The sequence below is a fragment of the Saccostrea echinata genome, unplaced genomic scaffold (genome assembly GCF_033153115.1).
Source record: "Saccostrea echinata isolate AGI-Se365-2 ecotype Australia unplaced genomic scaffold, CSIRO_AGI_Sech_v1 ptg000002l, whole genome shotgun sequence".
Lineage (NCBI taxonomy): Eukaryota > Metazoa > Mollusca > Bivalvia > Ostreida > Ostreidae > Saccostrea > Saccostrea echinata.
The window spans coordinates 28,195,001-28,215,331 of NW_026889751.1; the positions used below are offsets into that span (position 1 = coordinate 28,195,001).

Here is a 20,331-nt window from a genome sequence, read left to right on the forward strand (position 1 = left end):
TGCATGCTGCTATTGAACCCAGTCCATATATGTAGAATTGCCCTATTTTATAGTGGGGTGCTTTTGTATATGCTGTAAAGGGGGGTATCAATACATTAATACTGAGTAGTGCCTTTTTTGGGGTCACCCACAGAATATAGTGTTTACATTGTTTGACTCTTTAGTCATCAATGTATTGTAGGGATTATATTTGACAAAAATACCTGCAGCTGACACACATGTTCATTTGAACTCTGGGCTTCACCAGCAATTTCTTTACCTGTGAATTTCAAAAGCAATAAACTGAGTTTTGAATTGACACATTTTTCAGGTGAGCCTTGGGGACTACACCCTGCCTCCAGACAAAAGGATGGAACACCTGAAGGGAATTCCTGGCTGTAGCTCGACCGAGTACACTGAGCCTTACGAGACCACCAAATTACTAAAGGGTAAATATTAGTGAGATGTATAGATATGTTTCCATTTTATCTCATATGACCCAAGCACACTGAATCTTACGAGACTACCAAAATACTACAGCAGGGTTGTCCCTAAGACCCGGGGGCCGGGGAATTTCCCCACCTATAATGGCATTATCTCCCGGTTACTCTGGCATTCTCCCTCAACCCCCTATTAGGGGAGGGACTCAAGACCCCTTTCTACTTCTTTAATTGTCCCCTGTTATTTCAATTCTTAGGGACAACCCTGCTACATGGTAAATATTAGTGAGATAAATAGGCATGAATTCATTTCATCTCGTATGACCAAGTACACTGAGCTTATGAGACTACCTAAAATACTACAGGGGGAATACTAGCTATGTAGACTGAATTTGATTTATTTAATATGAATATATAAACTTTCCATTAATTATAGACAATATTATGCAAGATGTTATTTAAAAAATTAATACATGAACTCAACTCATTCTCTGATATGTGCCAGATTTTATTTGTCTCCGTGAAATGTATAGGGCTGCAGATGTTATTATGTCTTTTCTTTGTGTTTTTCCCTCGAAAGTCATACTGTTTCTATAGAGGAATTTGTGAATTAGAAAAGAGTAGTTCTTAAGGGTCTTTATGCATCATTCTAAGTCTTCAAGTCATTTATTGTCATATAGATTGTACTAAATGTGTGACTTTTTTGTAATTTGATATTGTCATAAGTAGTGTTATAATTTTGCTCATGTTTTCATCAGAATTAAGATGTAAATGACAATTAAAGTGAGTATGGAGAAGCTTCTCATTATCTTCAAATTTCGGGGGGGGGGGGGGGGGGGGGGGGCTTGTTACATGTATTGTGTTACTGCTTTGAAATTTCATTCTGCTTTGCAAAGTTTTTTTAAACATTTTTTTCTATTTATAGTAATAAATATGAAAATTGTCAATAAGAATTAGGTGATAGGACATCAGTTCTAGTTTGCATGGAGTATTAATTACTATAAACTTTTTACAATAGTTCTTGGATACAATATAAGTTAATCCATTTTCACACTAGTGTGGGAGAAGTTATGAAGTAAAGTTTAATGGAAATGTCACAAGGTTTAAAATAGTTTCCATTATTGGATGCTTCCTGTCATTTCAAGTTCCATGCAAGAGGAAAAAGGAGGGATAGGAAGAATAAACGGAAACAAAATTAATGTGTTTTTTTTAGAACTAGATCTTCCCATTTTCCCTTGTCTAATTAGCATCACTTAATTTTTATCTATTGATATGTAAGTATATGATAAGTAAAGACACAGTCACTGGTCAGTTATTTTCAATCAGTAATTTCCCCTTTGATGGCCTCACATTCCATTACCTAACAGGATGATGACTCTGTGTCACCAAATAGAGTTCACTTGTTTTATACACTTTCTGTAGGACCCACTATTTTCTCCAGAAGGTGGGTATATCTCCATTATAACAATCACATGAGGTTTCCTTTTTTTACTAATGATCACAGGTGGTTACTTTTTGAACTGTAGCTTTGATTTGTAAATGCGGGTTAAAAGTGTTTGGCTAATGGTTATGATGTTTGAAGGACTTAATGTATGAAATCCCATTTCCTGATTAAAGGAAAATAATTGAAACGATTTTGCATCCACATTTTTTTTTAACATTTGCAGCCAAGTTCATGCAAATAACACTGTATCTGCATTCAAGAAAAAATTATATGATGTGCTGATTACATGTAACAATATTTCAGCATGGTCAGTGGTCAATGAAATTTTTAAAAAGCAATTCTACAAATATTGGAATGGCTGTTAATACTTATTGTGATGTGTAGAATTGTCGGTATTGTGGATTGTCTACAGTATAATTTGTCACTCCTTGATGGAGTGGATATAGATTAAATAGTCTGAAGGACCTTAATAAGCCTTGACATGCAGGGGCCATAAAAAGATTACATCATGGTGAGATAATTAATCAGGTATTAATCCTACCTGTTTGTTCCAATCAGTGATGTCTATTGACTCATGTCAGTCATGCATGGCAATAGCTGTAGGCGTGTATTAGTAAACATCATGTATTCAGAATCACTGTACTGGAACCAGACACGGTTATGTAGGAAATTGCTTTGGAATCTCTTGGAAACCACGCTGTTAATTGAGTGTACGTAGTACCAGTATCTAATGCCATCACTTCCCTATGTGTGTATATAGTCCTACCTGTTGGCTTTTCCTCTGTGTGGAATAACATTTTGTTGGAACATATTTTTCTCGATTTTCTCAATCATCCAGAAAGGTTTGACAGTCTGGTAAGATATTGAAGGGTCTATACTATTTCCTTGAAAGAAAGTTATAAGTTATCTTTAAGAAAGAATAGTTTTACAATGTCCTTATTGTTATTAAAATCAGAATTGATAACTTTCATATGCAATCAAATAACTTCCTGTAATTCAATAATCTGAAACTAAGTCTGCATGATAAAGATTTTTTTTAAACATATGAAGGCTTAGTATGTAGATTTTTAACTTGATGATTAATTCATGGGGTCTGAAAATTTGATGACCAGGAATTATGAATAATTTTGAGACCTGTGTGTGATTAATGTCTTGTTCATGGTAAGTTTGAGTATTTAAAGTTTTTCTTCATGATGAAAAAGAGGTCTGGCATTTAAAGAATGTTATTCAATAGCCCCAGGGTTATCAATAAATTGTAAATATTCTGCACCTTGCTTGATAAACTTATTTTTTAAATGTAACCCTAAGTCGTAAGATAAATGTGTGTAACACCCCCTTTCTATGTATGACAATAGAACTGATGTGTATAAAGACATTCCAAACACATGGCTGGGTTAAGCAGATAGTGGGCTGTGTACATTACCAGTGATGATTAATATTTACTCTTTTAGTTTATTTTTTTGTAGCTATTAGAAGAGACGGAGGAGGAAACAGAAAGTCATCTCCCTTGGAAGAGAAATCAGGTGTCTACTCTCTTGCAAAGTCTGTCAGTGCCGCTCGACCACAAGAGACTAAGGTTCTCTACAGAACTCTCTCTGACCCAGCAGGAGGAATAACTGACGAGGGAAACCCCTCCCAAGACTACGACCATCTCAGTACCTGGAGAACCAAAGAAACTGTGTCCCCTAAGTCTCAGAATTCCCCCAAATCCCCACGATCTCCGAGTGGACCTGTGATACCACAGTATGAGGATCCATGGGATTCTAAAGGGAAACAGCAACACTTTAACCAGATTTGTGAGAAAGCAGAAATAGCATCACGTAATAGTCAGCCAACATCACCTGCAAGTCCAAACAAATCTCGGAATAGAATGGATGTGTACGAGGACGCGTGGGACTCAGATTTTCAACAGAAACTGATAGAGGCTCGTGTACAGGAAGCTCGTAGAGCAAGTGAGTCGAGACCGAAGGGTCGATATGAATATGAGGAGCCTGTCTCCTCCTCCAAAACATCAGTGCGAAAACTTCCATCTGTAGGAACAAAAAACACTCAAAATGACGGGCAAGTGTACATGTCAAATTATGAACAGCCCTGGGACTCAAAAGAGAAAGAACAAGAGTTGGAGGAAAAATTTAGTCGTGTTGGGTTGTCTGGGGGTCAGAGATCCCCTGGGAGCCCCCCTCCCCCAGACTTTGCACCCCCTCCACCACCCCAGGCATATGAAGATGCCTGGGACATCAGACCACAGTCCAAGATCATCTCACAGGTGTCATGTAAGTGTCAAATTATTGTTACTGTAATTTAGTTTGTATGGATGTGTGATTTTATCCGTATATTGGTATATTGTGATTTTTTATTGTGCAATATGTTTTGGTGCTACTGAGACTAAAGTACCATGATTTCTTATATGATTATAAATTCTGGAAATTCTTTAATAAAACTTTGGAAATTCATTCAAAATCATACTGAAAATTTGTGTAAAAATATCATGATGTTATCGTAATATTTGGGAGGGGGAATATGATATATCATGATAAAAATTTTTGGTGATACTCATCCCTAATGGCCTGGTTTTACTGTATGCAAAAATTGCTTGTAATTCCCACATAAAAGGTTGAAAAATAAAAATTTTCAACTCGCATACTACAGTAAAACATGCTTAAAACTAGATGTTTACCAGAATATAGATTTGCTCGCATACTCGCTACACTAACTTCATTGCTACAGTGACTTTCATGTGACATAAGAACAGAACGAAAATCGAGATTGATCAGGATGACTCTTATTATACCTAAAATAAATGCACAATATGGGAGCAGATTTAACATCTAATAATAGATTGACAAAAGTACATATTTATGTGTATCACATATAAATTGATATGTGATTTTAAATAAATTTAACAGGAAAGATTTTACCTAAAATTTTGAGGGTAGAATATACATGTACCTATAAGTTCTTAGGCTAAAAAAGGGCTGTTCTATAAATTGAATAATAGTTTATTAGAATTTCTTTTTATGATCATGTAGTACATATACTACCTTGACTACCCTGTCTCTCTGACTTCAAATATGTGGGGGTTTTTTAATCAGTTGATTTTGAACACCCCCCCTTTTTTTCATTAAACCAATAATTTCCTATTTTTTGGATTAGATTTAACATATTAAGATTTGTTTGTATTATGCATATTTATAGTAAATATCTACGTCATATATATCAAGGCCATAGTTTGGGCAGCAAGAATTTCAGATTAATTATATGTAAATGTTAATTGGCTATAAATCACAGATACTGATATGGCTTAGCGATTTTGCTATCCCTAAAGGTTTGCTGTAGCTGTGTTTCTACTATGGTTTCCAGTTCCCCATTTAAAAAAACAAACAAACATCAAAATCTAATCTTTTTTGTACTCTTGAAATAAGTATTACCGGTATTATTATCTTGTAGTACCCAACAGGACCCCAGAACATCCACCCCCTAGAAGAACGAGTTCCCCTCCCCTGTCTAAAGCTATGGCGGAGCCTATTGATCCCAAACTACCCTTGGATATACAAAAGTAAGTCATTCTGAGTTTGTTTGTTTTTTCTGTGTAAAAAGGGAATTATTGTGTTAAACTGTGAAAAGATATGGATTAAGGATGTGTACTGATTTGTTTCCTGTTTTGATATAAGATATATTAAAGTTTAATAATTTCTTAAAGTGCTTCAAGGTGAATCTAGAATTGTCTTTCCTGTGTGTTACGTGTTGTATACAATGCTTGTAATCCTCAAACAGGCACAAACCACAAACATGTTAACATGAGTTAAATATGGTGATTTAATCATTAGGTATTACACACTTTCAAAATTATAAGTGAAATGTCAAAAAATGCCCCGAAAAATATCCTAGGGGAAGGGTTTACAATATAGATTTGTACATCAGTCATAGTATGTAATGCACCTAGGGATCATTCTCTCAGTTTGTTTGTTTGTTTGGTTTTTTTTTCTTCAAAAATATAAAGTTCATGAAAATCTATAAGAAATGTCTTGCGTTACAGATTTTACCACGGTGGGATAACGAGGCGAGATGCTGAGGAATTACTGGTGATCCACAAAGAGGGGAGTTATCTCGTGAGGAGAAGCGAGACCCAGAAAAATGTCTTCTCCCTGTCACTCAAGTAAGTCAACTTATATCAACAAAAGGGGTGGGGTAATGTAAAACCAAAAAAATGTCTTCTCCCTGTCACTCAAGTAAGTCAACTCGAACCATAGCAAAAGGTTTAGGGTTATGTAAAAATTTTAAAAAAGTCTTCTCCCTATCACTCAAGTAAGTCAACTCGAACCATAGCAAAAAGGGGTATGTCCTCAAGTAAGTCAACTTACACCATAATACTCAGACCTGTCACTCAAGTAAGTCAACTTGTTGGTAAATAAAATATCTTGTATCTTGTATACATATACATGTACCATATAAAAAAGGGGTGTTTTCTCAAGTTAGTCACTGTATACCATAACAAATGTTTAGTTTAATTAAAAACAAAAAAAAAATGTCTTCTCCCTGTCACTCAAGTAAATTATACCATAGCAAAAAGGGGTGTGTCCTCAAGTAAGATAACTCATACCCTAATAAAAGGAGGGGGGTAACGTAAAAAAACAAAAAAAGTCTTCTCCCTGTGATCTAGTAATTTAACTCGTATCATAACAAAAAGAGCTGGGGCAGTGTAAAACTCAGATCAGCAGTACTACAGGTTTTGTGGAGAGGCTAATTGTCTTCTCCCTACCACTAAGGCATAACAGCAAGGTTAGGGACATTAGAAATATATCTGCTGTCACACAATTGATCACATAACAACAGTAGGAACCAGATTACAGAGTAAGGTTTAATAGAGAAGATGGGGGCACAGTGATAAAACAGTGTTTTCTTCCTGCTACCAAGGTTAAAGATGACATAACCCAAAAACAAGAAAGTACAGGATTTAGATATTGAAATGCACGTAGTGTTTTTTCCCCTGATACTTGAGTAGGCTTATGTTTATTGATATTCACAGCATTATCAATTTAACCCAGGCAACTCAGATACAATTAAAATGGTGTTTGTTTATGTGAAAGCAAAATATTAAGAAATGAAATAAGCAAGTATGTGCTATTTGTAAAGGAGCAAATTAGAAAATAATATAAGCTTGCAGTTTGTACTCTAAATTGCATTACTCCAAACCAGTTTGATTTTTCAGCATTAGTAATGAGATGTGTCGTATTAGTTATGGCCCTTGGACATTTAGCCAGATAGGAAATTATTATTCATTGTGGTTAAGATACCACACACACACAAATTTTTAAATAGATAAAGCCTTGAGTGTACTTTTCCCTGAAAAATTGTCTGACTTTGCACTAACAGAGTGACTGATTTTTTTTTTTTTTTACAGGGGAATAGGGGGCATTCCAATGCACCTCAGAATAAGTTTGTTACACGGGGAGTACGTCCTTGGAGAGAACAGCCAGCCTTTTCCGACCGTGCCAGAGATGGTGGACTACTACACGCGACACAATCTACCGGTCCAGAATGCCAGTCATATTAAACTGCTTCATCCAATCGCTCGACCCCGAATGTGACCTTTGACCTGGGTGTTTAACACTTGTTTGATTGGTGCTTGTTAGTTTTAGTTAATGATGGTCATAATAGTTAATGATATTTATATAAACATGTGATGAATTTTTCCCCTTTGCTGCCAAAGTTCTTGATTTCTTCTTTGTTTTATTACTTGTTAAATGCTTTCTGTTAGTTCTTGAACCAGAGTTTTGTTATTTTAGGGATTCCTAAGAAATGGTTTAGCTGTTTACTGTTTTTATATGTGACTTTCCTGTCTTACTGAAAAGTTTTAAAGCCAGATTCACTTTTATGCAAGATCTGATTACAGTGCACATTATGTCACAACAATGATTGTTCAGATTTGATTTTAGTTTCAAGTGTTCCTCTGAAAAATGTTTGTCACAGTATGAATGTTGTTGAATGTGAAGACCAGCAGATGTAATTCTGTCTAGGACCAACGATCTATATATATAAACACAAGTGGTTCTTCCACTTTTAATTTGTAAAAACAATGTTTTACCATTTGTGATCATGTACTGAACGTATATATTATCTACCAATTCAACAACATGAGAGTTGCAGTATCATGTGTATTAATTACTCATGTGATCATCCAAATTTAAATGTTGCCTTAAGCCTTTTGCCTGTTTTCCCAGATGGTATTAATGTTCTGCATGCTCATGCAAAGAGGAAATTTTTGTGAAAGTTAGGGCAATTAATAGACAAGTTTGTATTATTTTCACAGTGTGCTTCAAGTGAATGGGTCATAATGACTGTTGTGGTTTGAACATTTTATACAAATATTTCCAATAGTATTTATATAATACTCCAAGACGTATGCACTCGGCAGATTTATATGTGACAATCAGAGAGACTGCTGGGATTTGTTTACAGAATTGTTGCTAGGATTCACTCCTTTAAAATGCAAATATTTATATAACCATTGTATAATAACTTTTGATTTTGAACTTTAATCGGAGAACTTGACCAATTTATGTATCACGTACTGCACAAGTCAATCATCCATGTATTCAGTCTAGGGCTAAAAATCAGTATCTATTGTAAAAACAAAGTATGAGCAAAAAACAATATTTCAGGGTTATAGAAGTTTTGTTGTAAGTCATGTTTACCAATGTTGTCCACATAATGTCTTGTTATGAATAACAATACGGTTTATATACCATCTGTTTAGTGGTTAAAGTTTAAAACCGTTCAGAGTTTTATTTTTAGGAAATACACAGGAAGGGTGCAATAAGCAGTCCTTTATATGGTTTTATTTATATGTTATTTACAATCAACAGCTGATCTATACTTGGTCTATTGTTGAATACTCTTTATTGTTGCTGGGTTTGTTAAGAGCAAGCTTTAAACTTGATTCTTGTGATTTTTGCCAAAAAAACAACTGTTCATTTCTACACATGGTGTATATTTATCTTTGCTGAAATAAACACGAAATTAATCTGATTCTCTGTGTGTTACCTTAACCCTGGAACACAATACATGTACTTCCTTTTTCCGTCATAACATTCCCCTTTTAGTTTTCAAACCATTCAATAAAGAGGAAATGGAATTTTAAATTTCCAATAATCTTATTTTAGTTTGCTCTATGTCTTTTTAGAGTTGAATTGATATTTCCCTGTGTTTTTATTTTCTTTGGTAAGTGAGAACTTAAGATATTGGCAATATCTGTAAAACATGTTGGGAAATAAAAAGGGGGAGTTAAGCCTAGAGGAAATTATGCTAACATGGGTTGCTCTTCTCCTACAAGGAAGTTTATTTCATAATCGATCTGGGCAAATTCTAGCTTAGTAAAAGGATGGGTTCAAAGTTGTATAGGGATTTTACTAAATGTAGCCTTGTTGCCATTATTTTTCTCTAAGTGCCAGTATGTTCACAACTTGAATTGGCAATTGTTACTGTAACTTGGCCCTTTTCAAAAAAAAAATCTTTCGATTAAGATTAAAATTTGTCTGCAATTTCTTTGTTAAATTAAAGACTTTGTTTCTTTTAAAGGATTATTCACAATGTATTCAAATGTAATACAAGAAGTCCAAGGGCCTTAACGATTCACCTGAGTATAATACAACAGTATAAAGAATCCACAGATGTATAAAAAAAAATTGATTGATTGATAAGTATGTTTGCTAAATATACCCTGCAGCAGAGAAGAGCCCCACCCTAACACCAGAACGCCTGACCCAGGGGCCATGAATTTCAAATTTGGAAGATGCAGCTCATTGTTTGTTTACTTAATCCCAGGAGCAATGAAGAATATTTTCAAAATATAATGCATTTTCACCATAAAATCATTAAAAACCCATCCTAGCACCAGAGCTCCTGACCCTGGGCCATGAATTTAACATTTTTGGAAGAGAACACCTTTGCTCATCGTAACCATGTGCTAAGTATCTATACTTAATTTCCAGGAACAGAGAAGATTTTCAAAGAATTAATGCATTTTTACCATATTATCATAGAGCTCCACCCTAGCACCATAATCCTGATCCAGGAACCTTGAATTTCACAATTTTTAATAGTAAAGTGCTCATTGCTTGCTATAATCGTGTCAACAGTTAAAATTTGACTGCTTGGTGTCTTGGAGTAAGAAGATTTGTGAAAATTGTATTATGGTTTTGGCCCTACCCTTCAGGCCTAAAAGGGGGGGGGGGAGGGGGCAGGCAACATAATTCACAATTTTGGTTCCCCTTGACCCGTAGATGCTATTTACCAAAACTGCTCAGAATTGGTTAAGCCGTTGAGAAGAAGAGGAAAATCTTCAAAAGTTTACGACTGATACACGACGGACAACGCACGACGACGGACGAAAACAGATAGCAATAAAAGCCTTTTTGTGACCTACTATACCTTAGAGATGCTTTCTGGAGAATTTAAATGTTTTTGTCTTAGTCATATTATATTTTGAGAAAAGGTCCACAGATCTATGAAAGAATTTAACTTCATTCTAGCATGACCAAGTGAAGGTTCAAGGTCCAAGCTTTGGGCCAATCCAAGGTCAGATAAAACACTGTTGCTGACAGTGGTTTTTTGTTTCATAAAAAATAAAATCTTGCTTCTCGAATGTTCCTTTCCAAAACCTGAACCCCCAATTAGTCAAGGTTTAAATATATTTAAGGAGAGATTTCACACTGAAATGAAGATTTTATCAATGTTTTGAGCAAATCCAACCAGGGTGGGATGGGTCAGAGAAGGACTTGTATGAGAAATGTCAGACCATCCTTTGGAGGAAAACTCTATCTTTATTAATGTTAAATATTCTTCTCCTTCTACTCTTCCCAAATGACCTTCCTTGGACTTGTAACATACCGTTGAGTAAATGACTTTCCTTGGACTTGTAACATACCGTTGAGTAAATGACTTTCCTTGGACTTGTAACATACCGTTGAGTAAAACACCCCATCCCTCCCTTTTATAGCTAGTCAGCTGAAGAGATCACCCCATCCACCCCAGCCAAAAAATAAAAATCCTGAAAATATTCCTTAATGTCGGTGTTATGACTTATGAAGGAATTAATTAAGGGCGCCAATTAAGTTAAGAAAATAAGTCTTGATGTGGAGAAGGAACAATAACCTGTACATAACGGAAGCTACAATACATCATGACGACAATCGTGTATTTCTACAAAACGCTTGAATTGCTTTGAAACTATTTCATAAACACGTATTTTTCACCACTCTGCTTGAATTGCCTTAAAAAATGTCTCATTTATTTCAACTAATCCAGAGGAAGTACAATATAAAAAGAGGGTAGATTGTAATTAAATGAAAGGAATCCTTCATCATTATGATAGAAAAATTGAGAAATAGACATGGCACTTTTCAAGAAAGGAAAGTTAAATTAAACATGTGTAACGTTTAGAATCCAATTTATTCTATGTCTGAAAAGCCGCATTTAAAAGCCATTGAATGTGCACCTTTACAGTCAGTTAGCTCGCAAAAATGAATTTTAATTCAATTCACACTTAAAAGTATACAGTCAACATAATGTACAGGAATTTTATGAAATAGAACTTTTATAAAGATTGTGAAAATGCATCGAGATTTAAATATTGTACCCTAAGCCATTAAAAGTTCAAACATCTTTTCAGCTGAAAAAGAATTGAAAAAGGGTATCAAAGGATTCGCCATTGATAAATAGGCATACGTTTCGTCATGTTTGAATTAGATAATCAAGCCTATGATTGGCTCAGTATATTCTTTGAAAATGAGTTGACAAATTTTCAAAACACCACTGAATCATATGGTCAATACACACACATCAAATTTCATTTTCCCTACTGAAGAACTACTTGTGAGGTTTTCGAATCCGCGAAACGTAATATTCGTGGCTTATCGTCTACAAGAATTTGGAGCTAGGTATACTAAGCAGCTAAATAGGTTTGCTGGATATTTTCTGTGAAATCTTTTAGAATTTCCATTCTCAAGCTGTAAAATTCAAACTTTCGCGTGAACGGGATCATTGGAATAGCCAGGAATTATGTCAATATTATAAACGGCACATCGACGTAAAGATGGCGTGTTGTGGATACGCCTCTTGGTGGGCCAAACTGTCCTGGGGATGTGTGATGCTAGGCTCCCTCCTTCACGTGGTGGCATGGTCCACCCCCTCGTGGATGATCGGGACTAGTGGAGGAACAACCACGAGGGTCGGACTGTGGAAGACACGCACGTGCACAAGCACTTGCACGGAGACCTCTGTTGATATTTCATATAAAAATGGTTAGTTTATTTTAAACATTTTTTTTAATCTACAAAGGGGAAATACTTATGTAATACGTAATAAATAAATATATAATAATAAAAATATATATTTACAAAAACCGATGTTTGATGTATCCCCTTTCCCCAGGTTAGTGACCTTTAAGCTAGATTTGACCACGATTTAAGATGACAATAGACCTTTGGGTCATGCGCAACATCTCACTAAAATGGATTATTTCCAGCCAAGGATTCCAAATATATGACCCAGAAACGATTATGTGATAGAGAGAGAGAGAGAGAGAGAGATGAAATATATATGGAGATAACGAACAGTATTCAAGCTCAAAAGTAAATTCAAACAATACAAATCAGGAGCAGAGCAAACACGGACCTCTAAGACATCAGAGGTGGATCAGGTGCCATGGAGGAGTGAGCATCTCCTGTCGACCGGTCACATCCGCCGTGTGCTCTTTGTCATGTCGGGAATAACGGGAAAATCCGTTGACAATTCAGTGTGTAAATAATGGCCTAACAATTTACATGAAAAACGTCAGTCAGCATTTGACTTAATGATAGATTGTATTTGCTGACAAGGTCATTGTATCGACCATAGAACTTTAGAAATGATAACTTTAAACGAGACTCTTGATATTCTTGTTTCATCAACTTGTCTGTCAATAACTTATCTCGTTTTAAAAATTGTTCATACGTAAAGCATGCTTGCATATCGAATCAACTGAGAGATATAAACCCCATATGCAGGTGATGAGGGTATATTGCTGCATAAGTAAGGGAAGTTGGCGATTGAAAAGTTAAAGTCATCACGTTTATCATAAAGCTTTGTTGTTAGATTACCATTTACGTTTTTTTTTCTAGTAAAATATCAAAATATAAAACAGATGTCAGAGTCTGTGATATCTTTTATTTCAAGCTCACTGGGATATATCGTGTCGACATATGAATGGAAATAACTATTGTTAATTGATAATACATCGTCGATGTATCTAAATGTCGAGTTGAAGGCCACAGCAAGAGTTTTCTTTTTCTCATGCATAAGATTTTGAATAAATTCTGCTTCATATGTATAAAAAAAATAGGTCTGTTAATAACGGGACGAAATTGCTACCCATGGGAATTCCAACAAATCGTTCGGAGACCTGGCCTCCAAAAACCACATAGATATTGTCAATCAGAAACTCAAACATCTTTTTAATATCAACGTCAGAGCACTTAATTGTATGTACCATCAGAATGTTTTTTAACAAAATGATTCTGCAAATGACCAATGACAAGGTAAGTAAATTTACGAGTTCCATTTTTATTGAAAAAAAGCAGCTGTCAATTATGTCAAAAAGCCTTGACTTTAATTTACCGTGGGGAAGAGAGACAATGAGACAATCCCACTAGAACCTGTATAAAACATGTGTCTTCTCTATGCAGAAGACATAATGAAAGGTCATCATAGATACAATCTGATTAAAATCAGATCTTTGTTACGCTCCGAAATTCTGATGGTCGCTGTACAAAGTGTATACAGTGACCATCAGAATTTCGGAGGGTAACAAAGATCTGATTTTAATCAGATTGTCATAGATAGAATATAGGCGGAGCATATGTCTGATGGCAAGTGTTCGATTTTTTCTCTCTAATGGCACGTGTTCGATTTTTTTCAGATTCTTTCCGGACAACCCAGGCTATGGAGACAATCGCCTTCATTCTATGCTTGCTGATACCGATACTGTTGGGTGTGTACGTAATGTCGGATCGCTTCAGGAGTCCCAGACTGGCGGCCTGGTGCATGGCGGGATGCTTTGTTACAGGTATCCTGTTTTATGTGGGTTAGTTGTGAATTGGATGTTCATTGGTTAGATTATAAATATGATTTTAAGATTAACGGAGAAAATCTCTTGGTGCCATGGTTATGTTAACCAATAAACAACTGAATTCCTTTCACTTCATAATTGAATGTGTTAAGTCACATCATTGCATCATTGATTTAAAGTGGTATTCACATTCTCAGAGACTGCAGGTTAACACCCACCCACCCCCCTTTTCTTGCTAAATATTGTTACTTTGCAAATGTTGCCATAGAACTTTAACGTAATTGGGCACCGGAATGGTGTTATTTAAATACAGTGTAAGTAAAAAAATCAAGTATTTTCCAGCTTTGTTTCTATTGATGGGGATGATAGCATGGCTCGTATACGTCACAGATCCCTGGGCGGTGTCCTACTCATTCGGATTCAGTGTAATTGCACTCGTATTGACGTTCATAGCTGGATTTCTTCTCATCCCAGACATTGACGAGGAGAGATCTTATGGATTTTGTACAGATTGTAATTCTTCTGGGTCAGATGGTAGAAAGAAACCAAGATCTGTGTCTCCAGATTTCAGCAGCGAAAGATCCTTCTCCCGAAACGACCGAATCACGCCCTTATCGTCACGGTCTGAATATGACCGCATGCCGCAACCTATGACACCGGTGGAAAATTCTTGGAACAGAAGCAATATGTCCAGTTCCGCTACTTATAATAATATATCTCCTATCACTTTACAAAGGGATCGTGTGGCCTACTAACTTTCACGATGTTCATTTTGACTACCTAGTTATTTGCACACTTTTCAGAAAATAAATTGACACTCATATCTCATGATTGGATTAATTTTTAAAGAAAGCTTTGCTTTAAAAAATCATAATGACCTGCAATACATTTTTTTCATCTGTTAATTACATGTATGTTCATCGCAGTGTTCTATCTTAACATATCAAGCGAAGAAATAAAGCTTTTATGTGATAAGCTAAACTGAAAAGACGTTTTAAAAAAACAATACGAACTTCACACGATATGATCGCATTGCATAGCAGGTAATTGTTTTCTTAACAAAGAAAAGAAAGCCAATCAAACGCTTGTCAGATTTTTAAAACACAGTGTTTAGTGACACAAAAAATACGTATCTAAATGATTTACCCCTTTCATTTTATAATCTGGTTTAGTACTGTGCTACAACGACGTAATGAGAACATTCATGATAAGTTTAAGTCTTCCCATCAAGAACTATTTTTTGTGAAAAAAATAAACAATTATATATAAACGATGGGTTGCTGCGGAGAGGCTTCCGGTTGGGCGAAGATTGGTTTTCTGCTGTTGATGTGTGCTACAGGACTTCAAATTGCGGGCAATGTGACCAACAACTGGATGACGTATAACACAGTGAAGGACACCTTCGACCTCCGGGTGGGATTGTGGTGGTTCACTAACTGCTCCGGTGGGGTATCTTGTCACACCGAGAACACCCCCTCTCAGTATCTGTCGTGTGAGTACAACTGATTCGGATATTTTGAAAATGTTTAAAAATAGTATTTTTCAAGATATTTTTTGTGTTTTTGAGAAATTGTCACAATTTTTCTAAAATGATAAAGTAGTAAACATTATACATTTATTGACTTGATTCGAGGGCAACATGCGTTTTGTCGGGCCCAAGAACCAAACTGTGTGCCTTAGGCCGTTAGGCCGAAGGCAAACAGTTTGGTTCAAGGGGTCGACAAAACGCATTTTGCCCAAAATCACAGTCAATATTTTTTTTTGTTAAACCCTTTTCTTTCGACATATCTTGCGCTGCCTTGGAACCATGTTTGAGATAATTGGTAGGATATATCTGATCCCGCCTACAGTGTGACGTAAAAAACGCCACAGCGGTCCAATATCTCATCGACAGGTCCAATATCTCACTCATCGGTCCAACATCGATTTTTATGGACCGCTCAGAAAAACATTGGAAATGCTTTACTTTTTTTTAGTATTGATTTATATAGGAACAATTTTAAAGGTATAACAGCATCTTTTCCACAGTTGTATTATTTTGCGACTTCAATTTCTTGATATATGATTGACTCAGAATGCACTGTAGACCAATTAATTCTGAGTTTGATATTTATGATTGCATACTCTTTTTAAACTATATATTTACTTTTTACACTTACCAGGCCAGTAGAACGCGGGGGAGGGGGGGGGCACTTTTTCCTGAGTAAAGTATTTTGCTATAGTAAATTTTCCATTGGATGCTTGTTCCCCCCCCCCCCCCCCCCCACTTTTTGATGTTGTAAGGTCGAACACTGGCAAATTCCAGGATCTGGACAGTAAATTAGCTTTTTTTTTATTTTGCTTGTCAGATAATTTTGGGAAGTTGCCCCCTCCCCCATCCCCACTTTTGGCCAGTTTTTTTTGGGGGGGGTTCAGATTTTTTGGGGGGGAATTTTGTCCCCCCCCCCACTTTTGAAACCGTTGCTACGGGCTTGATTTACAACTAAATCAATCTAAAAAAATTAATTTATTTCAATAAATCTCTTGTTCTAAATTCACAGGCAATTTATATATCAAACCAACTTCGAAAGCCTAGGAATCTTTGATCAAAGAAACTCACCCCTTCTCACACTGTCGCAAGCCACATTCTGTTTGTGGAAATAGAATAGACACAAAACCAGTGGCTTGGGACGATGCCCTTAATTCCCACTTCTTCATGCTTCGTTAAGATTTTAAAAAAGATTCTGATTATGGTTTAATATGTGTACATAAATTCTCATGTTCTTCTTTTTTCCAAGGAACTTTGGGGTTTTCCCCCTTTTTTCATGGGCGGAAAGGTAGACACTAGGTTTTGTCTTTTAAATTAACAACTACATGTATCATAAAGGTACTTAATATAAAAACGTCCTTTTAAAATCTACATGTAAGACTAAGAAATACTTTTTAAAGTCAGAATTAGATAAACGTTGCAAGTCACTTGAAATCTTCAATATATTTTATGCACATGGGAAGTTGTGCATGTTCCTCTTTTATATTGGCAGCATTGCCAAATCTTTAAATCAATCTGTAGATATTCCAACGAAGCGACATTAAAGTTGACGTATTCAATTAAGCATAGCACCTTCAAACAAATAATTTACCTTCTAGTGAAAGCTCGTTATTGTATTAATTGTATACATTCTGTAAAGAAAGGAATCTATAGATCTGGCCAAAATTGACAATTTTGTTCGATGACGTTTAACAAATCTTTGATCTTTTGAAATAAATCTTATCAAAAGTAGATATTAAAACTGTTGTTATGTATGCACGTAATTATAAATTTGATTTATGGTTCATTTAAAGGTAGTCTACATATTTTTAACAAATTAAAAAACAAATTAAAAAACTTGCATTAAATTACAAAAATATTTTTCCCCTCTAAATGTTTAAGATGGCGCCACACAAATTTCAGTTAGCAATTACTTTATTATAGTTAAGATATAAAAAAAATATATCAACAACTTTTTAAAAATAATTGTTATAATTAAAACGTTTCTCCTTCATGTTCGTTTTCATGTGTACCAATACCGAAAATTCATTTTCATCGATCTTGTGCTGCCTTTTGTTAATTCAAAAGTTTAATGAAGCTAGGGTTCAATTTTACAGACATTGATCAGGCACGTAGCAACGGGGGGGGGGGGGGGGGGCAACCACTTTTTTCCAAAGACTTTTTTAATTATTTGAAATGTTAATTGAAAGGGTGGTTGCCCCCCCCCCCTTTTTGTTGGAGAGTAGTCAAATAAGGGTTTTGTAGTAGTATATGAATAAAATTTGGTACTGAAAGAAGTTGGACCCCCCCCCCCTCCTCCCGAAATAGGATTTTCGAGTTCGGACAATTTTCAATTTTCCATTTTTTACCCCCCCCCTTTCAAAAACGATGCTACGTCCCTGTTGATAACATACCTCAAAAACGTTATTTTAAAAAAGAACCAAGAGCTGGTCTCTCCTTTAAAACATTTTTTAAATGCAGCGACAGTAACTTCCACCCACGACTCAAAAAAAAAAAATACTGAAATAAAAAAGAAGTGTTTTTTAAGGACAAACTTTCACTGCTTTAAATATGCCCTTGGTTTCTATTTTTCTTTTCTTTATTTCATAAAATTAATATGCCCCTTTCATGAGGTATAGATATACCTAAACAGGACAGCATATTGACCGAACATGAAGTATGAGGTCGATATACTTTTCTGCAAAGTCGAGATATCTAAATATATTTAGTTTATTTTCAATATTTAAAAAAAATGATAATAAACAAATTTAATTTCATAAATAAATTTAATTTGAATAACTAAAATATTATTAATTTTCAATATAACTTGTGCTGTATGACCCCCGATCTCTGTTTAGAGACGATCTTTTCTTTTTGTGGCTGGAAGAACTCATATCCTTCTGCATTGAACTCCAGCTTTAAAATCTAGGTTCCTAGTCAAAATCTTTAAAATAGATTATCTTATATAGTATATAAATTCCGTTTGTCTCTCCAGTTGAAGTAACGTTAGTGAGGTGGTTTGAGGTAGCCGCTGCAGGACTTATGTTTATTTGCCTCATCGTCAGCGGTTTTTATGTGGCTACCGAGAGGTGCCGCACAAGGGCGGTGGCAGTGGTCCTGCTTCTGGTGACGCTTATAGCAGGTAATTTTGCTTCTCATTATCGTTATCTCTGAAAAACTATGCTTCTATACCCTGTCATGTGCATTTTTAAAAATACTTTTAGCTGGTCTTGCCATTGCTGGGATTGTGTTATGGATACTACAAGTGGAGTCGCCATATTACCCCGCCTGGTCCATGGGCCTCTCCGCTCTCGCCTCCGCCCTCGTCCTCATCACCACAATGTGTCTGATTCCCGACATCAAGGAAAATAAATACGAACCTAAATCCACAGTTCACCCTGATAATGGCAGCAAATACAATCGTCTGGAGAAATCTGACAGCATTCTTAGCAGAGACGGGCGTAGTGACAAAATCGTCAGACGACCCTCTGACGTCATCGTAACGTCAATCGGTGACACCCCTCGTGACTACAAAAAGTCAGGTGATCTCGGGAGGGAATACGGAAGACAGAACCGACGTGAGAGCAGAGTCAGCGCCGACTACAATCCGTACCCCTATGGACCAAGATCTACCAAAGATCCTTTCACCAGTGGATTCGATAGATTTGAACTTGAAGTCATCACGCCGTCTGCCCCTCCAAGATATGACTATATGCAGAAAAAATTCTAAATATAAAAAAAAACACTTCCTGCAACTCAATACTCAATTTTAAGTTAGATAGAAAGAATGGACAAAAAAGACCAGGTCTGTAGAGCATTGGTCATAAGAAAAATCGGATAGACAACCATACCGATTAATTTTTCAGACCTGTGAGCTGAAAAATTCTTCCGGCTGAGACAGGTTACATTTATATTGTCCTCAAAAACGTCAATATTTGTTTCTTAATCATTTGGAAAAAGTTGAAAAATGTCACTAAAATTATTTTGTACATGGTTTGAATTAAGAATGATATCCAAAGAAATGGATTTCAAACGATTATCTTGAGAGAGTGTTAGAGATGAAATATGCAGAGGCCAGTTTTACATACGAACTAAGGACTAAGACCACAATCTTTGGTTCATTGTAAAATTCTGCAAAATTGATTATTCTTTGTAAAATTGCTAGCATAAATAATAATAATAGTAATAAGCAGAATTAAGTTTTGGTGTTAGTCGTTAGTTCTTTTATAAAATGGGTCTCAGGCACGTAGTTTTTTTGTTTTTTTTTGGGGGGGGGGGATAAAAATATTTGACAAGTATTACAGCAAAAAATAAAAAAAAAAAGAAAAGTAAATAGTTTAAATGCTATTCCGGTTTGGGGAGGGGGGGGGTCAAACTTTTTCCATAAAAAAATATCTATACATCATCATTACTATAATGCAACAAAAAGTGGGGGTCAACTGCCCTTTAAATGAACGTTTTCAACAAAAAAGATTACGTTTGGAGAATAAAAGGTTGGGGGAGGCCCCCTCCTCCTAGTTAGAAGAATCTAACTGTGTCTCGGGACAGGCCCTCAACACAGTCGTTAAACCGGGTCCGTAGGACATTTATCATTTTAACGATAGAACATTCCTCCTCCCTACTATGTGCCTGCTATGGTACTGTTTCTGAGGTACAAACCTCTCCTCTCCAGAAGATTAAATTCCAGAGAAGTCCTAAAAAAAATCAGTGTTCTCTTAAAAAGATCTAATCTGGTAGTATATCCACTGATAGGTATTGCATAAGCTCTTGTATTCTGCGACCAACTCCTTTGTTTTTTGATGCAGATGGGTATCATTTTCCATTGTTTAATGTTATACATATTTATGATCATTCA

General features: G+C 35.7%; 3 protein-coding genes across 4 annotated transcripts in view; all 3 read left to right on the forward strand.

Moving 5' to 3' along the window:
* Nucleotides 1-8,892, forward strand: part of LOC133176024 (SH2 domain-containing adapter protein F-like) — a 28,617-nt gene extending 19,725 nt beyond the window's left edge. For both annotated transcript variants that reach the window (XM_061311208.1, XM_061311202.1), the window contains exons 2-6: nucleotides 311-428; nucleotides 3,330-4,136; nucleotides 5,311-5,419; nucleotides 5,900-6,019; nucleotides 7,265-8,892. In XM_061311208.1, coding sequence (XP_061167192.1) covers nucleotides 311-428; nucleotides 3,330-4,136; nucleotides 5,311-5,419; nucleotides 5,900-6,019; nucleotides 7,265-7,451 — 1,341 coding nt within the window. In that variant the 3' untranslated portion in view covers nucleotides 7,452-8,892. The remainder of the gene's footprint in view (nucleotides 1-310; nucleotides 429-3,329; nucleotides 4,137-5,310; nucleotides 5,420-5,899; nucleotides 6,020-7,264) is intronic.
* Nucleotides 8,893-11,897: 3,005 nt separating this feature from the next.
* On the forward strand, nucleotides 11,898-14,841 carry LOC133202300 (uncharacterized). Its single transcript, XM_061338095.1, has 3 exons — nucleotides 11,898-12,164; nucleotides 13,820-13,966; nucleotides 14,312-14,841. Exons 1-3 carry the CDS (start codon nucleotides 11,957-11,959, stop codon nucleotides 14,722-14,724), a joined length of 768 nt encoding a protein of 255 aa, XP_061194079.1. The 5' UTR covers nucleotides 11,898-11,956; the 3' UTR covers nucleotides 14,725-14,841.
* Nucleotides 14,842-14,867: 26 nt separating this feature from the next.
* Nucleotides 14,868-19,714, forward strand: LOC133202291 (uncharacterized). The gene is made up of 3 exons (XM_061338083.1): nucleotides 14,868-15,461; nucleotides 18,472-18,618; nucleotides 18,701-19,714. The coding sequence occupies exons 1-3, from the start codon at nucleotides 15,242-15,244 to the stop codon at nucleotides 19,204-19,206; spliced, it is 873 nt and encodes a 290-aa protein (XP_061194067.1). The 5' UTR covers nucleotides 14,868-15,241; the 3' UTR covers nucleotides 19,207-19,714.
* Nucleotides 19,715-20,331: the final 617 nt, after the last annotated feature.

What these genes read in the sequence shown, in the direction of transcription:
- LOC133202300 (XM_061338095.1), top strand. Translation starts at nt 11,957, where the DNA reads ATGGCGTGTTGTGGATACGCCTCTTGGTGGGCCAAACTGTCCTGGGGA. An exon ending in TGATATTTCATATAAAAATG is followed by an intron (nt 12,165 to 13,819) that starts GTTAGTTTATTT and finishes GATTTTTTTCAG; the next exon opens with ATTCTTTCCGGACAACCCAG. An exon ending in GGCGGGATGCTTTGTTACAG is followed by an intron (nt 13,967 to 14,311) that starts GTATCCTGTTTT and finishes AGTATTTTCCAG; the next exon opens with CTTTGTTTCTATTGATGGGG.
- LOC133202291 (XM_061338083.1), top strand. Translation starts at nt 15,242, where the DNA reads ATGGGTTGCTGCGGAGAGGCTTCCGGTTGGGCGAAGATTGGTTTTCTG. An exon ending in CCCCTCTCAGTATCTGTCGT is followed by an intron (nt 15,462 to 18,471) that starts GTGAGTACAACT and finishes TTGTCTCTCCAG; the next exon opens with TTGAAGTAACGTTAGTGAGG. An exon ending in TCTGGTGACGCTTATAGCAG is followed by an intron (nt 18,619 to 18,700) that starts GTAATTTTGCTT and finishes AAATACTTTTAG; the next exon opens with CTGGTCTTGCCATTGCTGGG.